Source organism: Triturus cristatus, chromosome 8 (assembly GCF_964204655.1).
Source record: "Triturus cristatus chromosome 8, aTriCri1.1, whole genome shotgun sequence".
In the NCBI taxonomy this organism is placed as follows: domain Eukaryota; kingdom Metazoa; phylum Chordata; class Amphibia; order Caudata; family Salamandridae; genus Triturus; species Triturus cristatus.
In genome coordinates, this window is record NC_140591.1 from 1,636,341,543 (window position 1) to 1,636,354,510 (window position 12,968).

The 12,968-nt window shown below is 44.4% G+C and overlaps 1 protein-coding gene and 1 long non-coding RNA gene across 5 annotated transcripts in view; one reads left to right on the plus strand and one right to left on the minus strand.

The window, feature by feature from the left end:
* Positions 1-12,968, plus strand: part of LOC146808464 (transient receptor potential cation channel subfamily M member 2-like) — a 1,747,278-nt gene that overhangs the window by 1,656,686 nt on the left and 77,624 nt on the right. For all 3 annotated transcript variants that reach the window (XM_085623572.1, XM_085623571.1, XM_085623573.1), the window contains one exon: positions 5,497-5,578. In XM_085623572.1, the coding sequence (XP_085479698.1) occupies positions 5,497-5,578 (82 nt within the window). The remainder of the gene's footprint in view (positions 1-5,496; positions 5,579-12,968) is intronic.
* LOC146808469 (uncharacterized) lies at positions 5,639-10,517 on the minus strand. Of its 2 annotated transcripts, none has more exons than XR_014967993.1 (3): positions 10,437-10,517; positions 10,233-10,315; positions 5,639-8,968 (listed from the first exon to the last, which is right to left on the minus strand). It is a non-coding gene; the product is annotated as an uncharacterized LOC146808469 (long non-coding RNA). The 2 variants fall into 2 exon arrangements; XR_014967994.1 differs by lacking the exon at positions 5,639-8,968 and adding an exon at positions 9,686-9,792 and having other exon boundaries at positions 10,437-10,515.

Here is a 12,968-nt window from a genome sequence, read left to right on the forward strand (position 1 = left end):
CTCAGCCTGGTAAGGCTCCAACTCGTAAGGCTCAGTTGTTCCCTCTAGTGCTCACTCTTCTTCCTTCTGAGGAGAATGATCTGGTGTCGATTAGAAGCTGGTTCCCCAGTCTTCCTGCATTTTCTCTTGGAGGGCTAGGCCATTATTCCAAGCTCCAGCACCTCTTGTACACCCAGGGCTCTGCTCTGGTGTTTATGCACACCCAGTGTGGGATTCCAAGCATTTCAGCGTGGAGTCCCAGTTCTGCCTCAGCCCAGACTGAGGACTACAAATCATTACCAAGAAAACAGTCATCTAGTATGGATGAAGAGACTGCTACCTCTTTCTTCCCAGTAACCCCCCCCTCTCTGTCAAAGGACACTATCACTATGGGATGGATGTTTGACACATTGTCAGCACTGGTGAATGATAGGTCCTTCCTGACAAATACTGTTCAGAGGACACCAGTTGCTCGGCCACCATGGTAATACTAGCACCAGTGTCTCTCAAAGCTTCCACTCTAAACCCATTAATAACAGGATGCTGTCTGTATTTTTGCATTAGTCAGACATCTAAGGTGGCTATATCCACATACATATTAGTGGGCCAGACATCTAAGGAGGCTAGATCTACATGCATATTAGTGGGCCAAACATCTAAGGTAGCCTGTTCCACATGCATATTAGTAGGCGAGACAGCTAAGGTGGCTGGATCCACATGCATATTAGTGGGCCAGACAGCTAAGGTGGCTAGATCCACATGCATATTAGTGGGCCAGAAATCTAAGGTAGCCTGCTCCCCATGCACATTAGTGGGCCAGACAGCTAAGGTGGCTAGATCCACATGCGTATCAGTGGGCAAGGCATCTAAGGTAGTCTGCTCCACATGAATATTAGTGGTACAGACATCTAAGGTAGCCTGTTCCACATGCATATTAGTGGGACAGACATCTAAGGTAGCCTGTTCCACATGCATATTAGTGGGACAGACCGCTAAGGTGGCTAGATACACATCCCCTACTAGAGTTGCCTCAGAGAGCCCCAGACATGACCAGTGCTCTCCTGAGATCCCACCTGCATATTGGCAAATGCATTTAGAGTCTTTGACGATAGAAATCTTTCAAAGGGGAGGGGAAGATCAGCCTTCAGGCTTATCTGGAAGGAGTGTTAAGCAGCTTGTTTTACCAGTTTAATCTTATGGTGACAGTTAAATGAGAGAGAACCTCACAGTATACATAGAAAAATACTTCTATTTCTCACAGAACACTCACTATCACATTGGTATATCTCCTACCCAGATATATCATCACAATACGCAAGTACACAAATACACAATACACACATACTTTAATTGCAGGAGGTAAGTAAACGTGAAACACAGTGGTCTCAAGAAGGATACCAAACTATATACTAAGAAAGTGGAATGCAAACTGCAACTAGGAATGGGACTTGGACCAGGAGACTCAGAGAAGATGGGGACATCAGGACCCACCAAAGGAAGTACCCAGGAACCCCATGGAGGCTGTGTGCTGAGTGGAAAGAAACACAGCTGTGTGCCCAGGAAAGTCAACTGGGAAGTCACAGTTGAAGTTTATATGAAAATGGAGCCCGAAGAATTCCCTTGGAGTATGGAAGTTTGAAGAGCCACCCAAACCCATGGATGCCTAGTAGGTGACCAGAAGGTACAGAGATACAAAGCCCACTGATGTCAGAAGGTTCTGAATAGTCGATGGTGACCTTGTCGCTGCAGCTGTGAGGAGCAGGTGATGCTGAGTAACCCCAGGAGTCCTGCATGCTGTACCACGTCGGATGTTGGTGACTAGGTGGTCCATGTCCGGAGGGAGCACCAACAAGCCGTGGTAGCTGCAACTGGGGTGGAGAATGAAGGAGGAAGTTGGGACCAGCAAAGTCTAAGGGACTCACCAACAGCAGAATAGTCCGAGTAGGCCTTGAACACATAGGGGCGCCCATTGAAGCAGAAGAAGACCCTCAGAAAGACCAGCATGCTGGAGGTACAGGAGTCGCAAGAGTACCTTGAGCAGCTCACTAAAGTTAAAGGGCCACGGTGCAGAGGATGTGGTGAAGATGCTCATCTTGGAGGAAAGAGATACTGGAGGCTGGAGCTCCTTTTAGCGCAAAGATCTCTGTAGTGCAGCACCAACAAGCCTTGGCAACAGCAAGTGGACACGGTACACAGGGGTTTGGTCCCAGCGGTTCTGACACAGGATACTGGCCTAAAAATTGTGGAAAGGGCATTTCAGGCCTTGTGAGAGTTGCAGAACTACCACCTGTGTTGCTGGGCCTCAGGAAGTCCATAGGACGATAAGAGCAGATGACCAGTCAGCTTGGTTGCAGTGCCTGCAGATGCAGGGGAGTGACTCCTTCACTCCACGGGAAATTTCTTTGGGTGTCCTTGATGCCCACAGGTCTGTTGAAGAATCTGGCAGAAGCACAGACACAGATGATGAAGAAGACTTGCAGAACAGCGACCAGGAGCAGCAGAAGTCTTTCTTCATGAAGTCTTGGTTCCAGGCGAAATCCAACGAAGTCCAAGTGTCCAGATGATCGATGTAGTTTCAGGGTTGAGTCTTGTAACACGAAGTACTTGAGGACCCACCCACAGGTAAGCCCTTAAAAATACCCTAAGAAAAGGATTGGAATGACTCGGGGGTCCTTCCCAGAGAAGGGATTGGACAGTAAGTACTTTGGTACTTCCGCAGTTAGCTACTGGTGTACCCTTGTAAGTCTCTAGTATAAGGTACTAGGGTACCAGGGGCATAGGTACTCCAGGGGTCTCCGCTGGGCAGCAGAATGTATTGTGCCACCCATGGGAGTCCACTTAAACTGTAAGTACAGGCCTGCTATTGCAGCCAGTGTGAGTTGGTGCTTGTACCTCTCATAACAGACATAAGTTTCCTTATATCTGAGGTCACTACACTTAAAACCAATAAGGCACTCCTATGGCAAGCTCTTCAGCACTGAGGGCAGGGTGCTTGGTAATAAGTGTGAGGGTACCCCTGCATGAGCAGGACACCCCTACAGACCCCGGAGTCGATTCTCCAGGCTTTGTAATTGTGGTCAACCATTTAATACATATAGTGGACATCAAGTCAATTACGAGATGTCTAACTATATACTGGCTGCACTGAAACCGGTCATGTTTGGTATCAAACATGTTGGAATCCTACCCAACACCAGAGTTGGAGGCAGGATCCCATGTACTGGGAACTCCACTAGGGAGCCCCCTGTATTCCCGGTACCAGCCTTTCAGGATCTAACAGCAAGCTAGTGCTGCAGCTGACCACAGCCACAATTCTTTCCTCCTGCTGCTGGGCCAAGTTCAAGCAGGGGAAGATAGAACAATAGGTTTCCTGTCGCAGGGAGGCGTGACCACCTCTCAGACAAGACTTAGTGTATTGGGCTGGGGTGGGGGCCCTTGCCAGCACCAACAGACTGCTTTGAAGGGCACATTTGGTACCCTCTTTGCATGCTCCAGTTTGAGCCAGTTCAGGGAGCCATTGGCTCCCACTCTGGCGTGAAACTGAACACAGGACATGGCAGTATCCTCCCCTCTGTCCAACCCCTCCTCTGGAAGTGATCCCTGAATCGTCCTGACCCTTTCCCTAGGGTACGTAAGGGCTTACCTGTGGGTGGCTATTCAGATTCGTCATGGGACAAGATTCAGCTTCGAAACCACTTCAACTTCAACCATATGGGAACCTTGGACTTCGCCTGGAACCGAGACTGCAGCAAGGTAGACTCCTGCTGCTCCTGGTCTCACCGTTCTGCAAATCTTCTTTGTCTGTGCTTGTGCTTCTTCCAGGTTCCTCTCCAGGCCTCTGGGCATTTTGAACACCCAAAGTAATCTCCCTTGGAGTGAAGGAGTCCGTACCCTGAATCTGCAGGCACCACAATGAAGCTGAGTGGTTTGCTGCTCTTGACGTCTCATGGACTTTGAAAGGCTCAGCAATACAGCTGGTGGTTCTGCAATTCTCTTGAAGCATGACCTGTTCTCTCAGCAAGTTTGAGGCCAGTATCCCTCTTCGGAACCGCTGGAACAGAACCTCTGTGCATCGCGTCAACTTGCTGTTGCCAAGGCTTGTTGGCTCTTTACTCTAGAGATCTTCCGACTGCATGAAGATCCAGCCTCCAGCATCTCTTACTACCAAGATTTTTGTCCTCACTGTATCTTCTGTACCGTGGGCCAGCATCCTTGGTGACCTGCTCGAGGTCCTCTTGCGGCTTGTGTGCCTTTTGCCTGTGGGTCCTTTTGAGGGTCTCCTTTGGCTTCAGTGAGCACTTCTGCTTGCTTGGGGCCTGCTCTGACTCTCCTACATTTGGTGAGTCCCTTGGATCTTGCTGGTCCCGACCCTGCATCTTCTTCGTTTACCACATCTGTTGCTGCTGCCAAGTCTTGTTGGTGCTCCCGCTGGACACCGACCCCCTGGTTCTTGGCTTTCAATGTGGGAAAGCTCATGAATGGCTCCACAGCATTGCCTGGTCCTCACAGCTGCAGCGACAAGGTCACCGTCAACTCTCCTACATCTTCCGTCATCGGTGGCCATTCCGTGCCTCCTGGTCACTACTGAGTGGCATAAAATCTGTCCTCTGTGCTTGGCGGTACTTCTCTTCAAGAATCCATCCTTGGATTCCACCGGACTTCTTCACTTTCTACGCCAGTGGCATCTTCATAGAAGTCCTCCATTGTGGTCTACGACAGTTTCCAACATCACATCGCACCTAAGCACCAGTCTTCCCTGGTGTAGGTATCCTGGTTCCTGGGGTATCCACGGGTGGGGTAGCTCTCCAACCATCCATCTTCCATGGGGTTTCTTCGGGATCTACCGGAAAGGGTCCTTCTTCAAAACTGCAACCGCGACTTTCCCACTGACTGGCTTTGAATACGTGGCTGTGTTTCCACTCTGCACACAGCTCCGTGGGGTTCCTGGTTACTTACCTTGGGTGGTTCCTTGGATTCCCAGCTCTTCTGTGTCAAGTCTTAACTTTGATCGCAATTCGCATTCCACTTCTTTAGTACATGGTTTGGTCTCCCACTGGAGAAAACTGTGGGTATCTGTGATTACTTACCTGTTTCCTTTTGAAATATTGTGTATATCGTGTTCATATCTCTTGGTAGGAGATATACCAATGTGTTGGTGAGTGTGTATAATAAATCAAACTAGTTCTATAACTACACTGTGTGGTTCTTTTTCGTTTAACCTACACTACATAATTAGTTCTGGTAATGCAAGGTGCTTAACACCCCTTATGAACTAAGCCTGAAGGCTGATCTCCACATCTACCACTTAGAGAGCTTTCTATGTTTGTCTAAGACCACTAAAATCACCATAAGGGTTGCCTGGATTAGTGCAAGGTGCTTCACCTAAACAAGTGTGCACCATAATCTAAGTCAGCCTCCTACAACATGGTTTACTCATGCCCTCTTCATTCTCTCTAGGGTTGGGTTGGTGTTGGCCTCTTGGACTCTAGTTACTCATTCCCTCTTCTTTCTTCCTAGGATTGATCCAGTAGTGAAACTAATTGAACTAGAGAAGAATGTCAGAGCTATAGAACAGAGGCTTATTCGGCAGGAAGAGAAGGTAATGTGCTTTGGGTTTTTTTCATGTTAATTTAATATTCATAAGTTGATGATTGTTGGGATGGAATAGTTGTACTAATCATGCCCATCTTTCCACTGCCCTTATCTAATAGAGACTTCTGACAGCAGTTTCCTTACCTCAGAATTCCTGCAGGCGTCAGACTGGATCAGAAAGATGTTTTTAAGAGTAGTACCCTTGCACACTGGTAGGGGTGCATCGTTGGCATTGTCTGTGCCAAAAGTGACATCCACGGCATCTTTAAAGGCACCACCAGTGCACGCTAATGTCAATTATTATGTTCTTTCTGTGCCAACCAGCGCAGTCCAGTAGAAGAGATATCTTGTTAGTCACTTTTTCACTGAACTTTTTTCAAAGTTTTGACGACTTTTCTGAGTATTTCCTCATGGTGTGACAAGGAGGTCATCCAAGAAGACCGGCTTTAAGTCCTGCAGCATCTGTCATTGACAAATGTCGATGATGGGTTCGCATCTTGTTTGCCTTTGGTGCTTTAACTGTCATGCCATGAACCCGAAGGTTTTCAGGGAGCAATCCCTCAAACTTCTAGCAGCTCAGTGTGCGACACCGCTGCGTGCAAGGTCTCAATCAAGAGTAAGGTCCAAAGAACGGTTGCAGAGTCCGAGATCCTAGTCACACTCCAAGTCATCCTGTCACTCGACTACGTCTCATCAAAAAACGAAGTCAAAGAGGTATTCAACTTCTCCATGTCTGTCGGCCAATGAGACAATGAAATATCAGCATTCGAGGCCAGGCTCTGTGGTAGAGCCGGCGCCTGAGTTGACTCCGCACCTCTTTGACTTTCCGGGAGCCGATGCAACTTCCACCCAACTTAAAGAATCTATAAGGCACTCTGGCATGCCTTTGGGGCTCCTGTGAATAGTACGATTGCAAGTTGCCATCGCCCATGATCCAGGGGACCCAGCTTCCTCTCCGAAAACCCACCTCAGAGATCTGGGATGTCCAAGCCTCTAAGTCTCTTGTAAATGCAAGCACATTCTGTAACTCACCCCTAAACAGGAGATCCATGAGGCTAGACACTTTGGGGAAGAAGATGTTTTCTTGCATCAACCTCGCATTTTGGTCTGTAAACACTGCATGCTTTTTGGGTCACTACTCCTACTCTCTGTGGGACACAGTTGCACAGGTGCCTCTAAAGTTCCCGGAGGAGGCCCAGGTGATGCATTCTCAGGCTGTTGCCGACTGGAGAGATGCACTGAAGTTCATTATATGATGTGGACTTGGCATGACAGACTCACTGGGCAGATCAGTTTCATCAGTAGTGGTCTTGAGACGCCATTCCTGGTTGCAGATGACTGGCTTTTCAGGGGTTGTCCAAAGGTCTCTGATGGACATGCCCTTTGATGGCTCCCGCCTCTTTGGAGACAAGGCAGATTTGGCGCAGGAATGTTTTCAGAACAGTCAGGCTATAGGATCTTGGTTCTTTCTACGGCCCCACTTCACCCACAATCCACGTTTCACTCCTTTCATGGTTACGGAAAGGGCGTCCAGCCAAGCCAATACCCTCCCAGCCACAGAGGCCTGCACACTCCCGGCATCTGAGTGGGCAAAGGTGCTGTACTCACAGACCTCATGGGTCAAACAGTCAGCGGATAGGTCAGTCCCCTCCCCAGCAGCTGAAGCCTCCAAACCCTCCTAATCTGCCCTCATACCATCAAAGGAATCCAGTTGGTGGCAGGATTCGCCATTGCCTTGGCATTGACAGTCCATAACATGGGTCAGGTGGGTTTTGCAGATCGGCCGATTGGGCTACTCTCTGTCCTTTGTGATCCCTGAAAGAAGATGGCTCTGTATATTATATACCAAAGTAAGGTATAGTGTGCAGACAGTCCATTGGATCCCCAGAGGCTTTACAGAGGCCAAAGTAGATAACGCTAATGCTCTCCTTTGTGGCAGTGTGTGTGAGCTTTTAGGCTTGTCAGAGGGTAGTGCTAAGTGTTTGTTGTACACACACAGGCAAGTAAGGATTACACACACTCAATAGCTAAATCTGAGACCAATGGTTTGTAAAAAGATTACTTGTTGTACATTCATTGTGTAGAACCAAAGATACTTTGTTGCAGTAAAATACATTTTGCAATATCAATGACTTTCAACGTGAAGAGTGGACACTTAGTACATTTTTAAACAATACAATGGAAGGAAATGCAATCCGTAATAAGGCAGGTAAGTAACAATTTATGACATTGACATTTTGAATAAATAATCAGTACCAGGCAGGGTTTAGGTAAGTGACCTCACTGCACCACCAGCAGTACTGGGGCGGCCAGGTGCAGAGGTCAAATGCGGGAGCTGGTGCCAATTTTAGTCAAAGGAGAAAGGGGGCAATCAAAGTCGTCCCACCTACAGGTAAATAGAACTTGTGTAGGAAAATAGGATCCTTCAAGCATGGTGACCCCCACTTTTTTCCACGTGTCAGTTTGTTTTTGAGCTAGTCTGCTGGGAACCTGCTAATCACGACCTCAGCAACTGTGTTTTCCCCCCTAAATTGACATAATAGGTACTTTGGTCCTTCGACAATTGGCTACTGGTGTACCCATATAAATCCTTAGTATTTGGTACTAAGTTATTATTATTATTATTATGATGTTTTTTCTTATATAGCACCTGAATCGACCCCCGAAGGGGTATCTCCGCGCTTGCCTTGGGAACCCGTCCTGGCTTTTCCCTGTGAGATAGCCCCTACAGGGCATCCCCAAGGTGAAAGCCAGGCATCCCGCCGCAGGGGGCCGTTGTGGAGATTAAGCAAGCTTAATGCCCAGAGTTGCAGAGTGTGAACCCATGATTAGGTCAGGCACCGAAGCGAGAATAATCGAGTCCATGGACATTTGAGCTCAAGACCCTGCCGCGTCGGGAATTGAACCCTGGTCCCGGGTCTGACCTCTGCTTCAGGGTCTGCCTGCTCTAACCAGTGAGCCACACTTCTCCACGCCCATAGGTACACCAGGGGTCTCTCATGGACTTCAGAATGTATTGTGCCACCCATGAGAGTCCACTTAAACTGTGAGTACAGGCCTGCCATTGACACCTGTGTGAGCTGGTGCTTGCACCTCTAATCACAGTTTCTTTATATGCAACAACAAAGAGACAAACAGCTGACTTAGGTCAAGCACATACAATTCCATTAATCGTCCATATAGGCATACGATTGCAACAACTTTCAGTATCCGCTGTTTATATATACTTGTTTTACAAAAAGTCCACAAAAGAAGGAAGGTGCACTCTTATCACGAGTCATACAAAGCCAACACTTGTAGTAGAAATAGTTTTCTTCTTTTATTTGTAGTCTTGAATAAAAGACAGGCACACAGCCAACGCGTTTCGTTCCCTTGTGCCTTGGGAACTTCGTCAGGGCTGCAATAATTATAGAAACACCCACATAAATACACATATAAAATACATATATAAGTCACAATATACAAAACTTAAATGACAAATATAACAAATAGAGATCTAAAAACATCAAAACTCAGAATTTGTACGTTAAACACAACAACAGAGGAAAAACCTACAGTCATAATCAAGATCCATTTTTTAAATCAGACCGCGTATACAATGTATGACATCTAGACGTAATGGCGCCTATGTATAGTCTAACCAGGAGGAAAAATGGGACATAACCATCATACAGAACAGAAACAAATATAATACTTTTAACAAATGAGAAAGTACACAGTAATTATACAGAAATCAAATGGTGGGAAATAGACAAAGAGTAAAAGGCAGACAATGAAGGATGAAAAGCAGAAAAGTAAGAAGAGAAAAGAAGAAACCAGAGAAAGAAAGAAAGCAAAATACGCACATGACTTATCTATATCAAGCCTCTTCAATAGAACACGTAAATACAAAAGTAATTAGAATAAAAATGAAAAATGGCCAGAAATTTGCCAGAAACCAGAAAGTACAGTCAAAATCAAGACATCAGAAATGCCAAAACCGCCAAAAGTAATTATGGTGCAAAATATAGTAAAAACCTTCATATTGGACAAAGATAATATCAATCGTGATCATAAATAAAATATCCCAAAAAGAAGAATTATAAACTAACAATCCATTAGAACTCATCCTTACCTTACTACAGGTATCTGGAATATTCGAAAAGACCCAAATAAGGATGACTAATCAATAATATTTCGAGAATCTAGTCTTATTATTCAAAAGCGCCAGTGCGTATGATTCTAAAGAAAAAAATAATAAAGATTGGAAAGCCAATTTCTAGAGGAACACATGTAAGTGGTATAATAAAACAGGCATCAAAAGCGCAGGTAATTATCGCACCAAAATACGAAAAATTCATCATCAACACCAATAATGAAACCGAAATGCAAGGTATACTTGTCAGTAGCTAAATACATAAAGTTATGCCCAACGTAAAAAGGCTATTAATGACAATCCGTTGCCTACAAAAGCCCAAAGGTACGATGTTCTGATGATATAATCACTAAGTCAATCAACATAACATGCAGTAGTGCTCTTTATTAAAAGGAGATACTCCAAATATCAGACACCCACATGAGAGATGCTTGAGTTCTGTTTAAATGCTCCAAAGAGTGTAAGTTAAAATTGAAGCACCCAAGCTCGCGCTACATAAATAAAACAGTCCTACACAGCGTCTCACCTTAATCGGTATCTATTATGCCTCCAATACACCGCTACTTGAGTATTGTGTGAATCGAATAAAAGGAAGTCTCCAAAGAGTATCTGTCAAAAGTAAGAAAAAAGCTGAAGGCAAAAAATCAAGCCAAAATTGCCCGCACCGAGTGTACACGGCACTCTTTAAAATGTGTTTATATACAAGAATAGTTCACCAGACAACACTTACCTCTATTAGGTTATCTGTCCACGGAACAGTATGATAGCTCTTCGATATATCGATCTTCGCAAAGAAGGCTCGTCCTCCATCAACGTTAAAAAAACGCGCTGAATCATCACGTGACCGCAGTCAACGGCATGCGCGTCGAGACAAACATAGAAAAAGGAAAATTCTAAAATATAGTCTCACCAAAATGGCAGCCATATTGGAATAGCATTATTCATAATAAACGGCACTGTGGAACCACGAGAATGTATGAATCCACAGTGCATTACATCTGGAATTCATACAAAAGTCACAAATCAAGTGACCCATACCTGAAGAGAAAAGCACAATAAGCCAAAGTGTAGTATATCCCTAACAGTATTCACAGTATTCAGCCAAACGTGAAATGCAACGGAGATTCGTGTGAAAAATAACAGAACAAAAAACCTACCTAAATAAAACAAGTGATGGAACAAAGTAAAATATGACCATCATGATTTAGTAAATTTCGATTTGTCACAAAACGCAAGGCTGAACAATTATGTCTGCATAATTGGCAATAAAACGAAAGATTGGTTAATGTAACCCAGTCACAAAAGACAGCCAAATCCGACTATCATGTGCAAGAGCAGATATATATTAAAATGTTTTGAAAATGACATATAAGATGGCCAACACCACAAAGTAAATACCAATATACCCGCGAGGCATTGCATATATATATAACATTGGCAATATAAAAATCAATGATGTATCATATCAGAACCTAATTTTACCGCCATATCAAATATACTTATAAATAGGCATCTAATATAGCCAGATATTATATATAATGGTCAATACCAATTAATAGACTTAAATAGTCCATATATTTCCCGAAAAAGTAATCCAATCAGGTAAATCAGCCAGTTAAATGTTCTAAACTATATTTCAATGCGGGTAGAGTAAATGTGTAAGGAATATCTGTCAGCCAAAATGCCTTACAGGTGATGCCACACAATCAAACTCATCTTATCATATTGACTAGATCAACAAACATATTCAGATATCTAGAAAAACTGTAGACACACCTGTCAACGTAAATCTAAGTATCATTACACATGCAATACATATCTTAGTGTAAAATCCTGTCTCACCGTGCGGTTTTAGTGATCAAATCGGAGGGAATATCATCGCATTAATTGACAGGTTGAGAAGAGAGAGAGGAGGAAAAAAGAAGTTGATAAAAAATGTCGATACAGTTGTAAACAGATGCTTGACATGGTACTTTGATCAGATACATTGTTACACAACAATATAACCCATTGTCACTGGTGTCCCATATTGTTTCACTTTTTATGTTCATTATCCAATCTCCTATCCAAGGAAGTAATGAAACTCCCTATCTGTATTTTGGCCCATTCGTTTAGCTTTCAGACGACAAATCCATCTTGCCTCCATCTGCCTGACCTGTAACTCGCGGTCACCGCCCCTAGCATTAATGGGTACATGGTCAATTCCATGAAACCAAAGGGACGTGTCATCAGGATGGGTTTTCATATAGTGTTCACTAACGGGATAACGGGTTTCTCCATTAAGTATAGACCTACAGTGCTCCTGAATTCGAACTTTAAGTGGGCGCACCGTACTTCCTACATAAATAACATTACAATTACACCCCAAGACATAAACCACATGTGTTGTATTGCAGTTGATAAAATGTGCAATTGTATGTAATTTAGGTGTATTGTAAGTGAAGATAGTAGTTTTATCTTTTCCAAATGCGCAAATGCTACATGATCCGCAGGTAAAAAAAACTCTTGGTTTAGGAGGTAGCCAAGTAGTCTGTATATTGGTCACATGACTAGAACATGGGATATCCCGTAAAGATCTTCCCTTACGATAAGCGATGGCAGGTCCACTGGGCAAATGTTCATCAAGACCCGGGATGTCCTTGAGCAAACTCCAATTCTTTCTTAAGATCTTATAAACTTGACCACTGTTACTGTTGTACCGAGTTATAAACCTGACTGTCCTCTCTTTTTTTGTTGACGTGGTTGTAATGGTTTTGTCACGAAGAGTATCTTCCCTCGTAAGTTGTTGTGCTCTATTTACAGCTTTATCTAAAAGCCCCGTCATATCCACGTTTTAGAAATCGTTTTAGATTCCCAAAAATTTTTTTGATCTATGTCCTCCTCACTGCAGTTTCTTCTTATCTGTGTCATCTCCCCGAAGGGGATATTATTGATGACCGAACAGGCATGTGCACTGTCTTCATGCAATACCGCATTGCATGCCGTTTCTTTTCTATACAGAGAACTTTGTATCATTCCATCTTTAACGTAAAACTCAATGTCAAGAAAGTTGATCTTTTCTTTATTGTATGTCATTGTGAGCTTAACGTTAAAAGGGTTGGCATTCAGGTAAGTTTGGTATTCGTGAAGTGATTCCATGGGTCTAGTCCATAACATAATGTCATCAATATACCTCCCCCAGAACACGATGCATTTAGTCCAGGGGGAGGCTTGTCTATGCCAGGCATACTCCCTCTCGAACCACCCCATAAAGAGGCAGGCG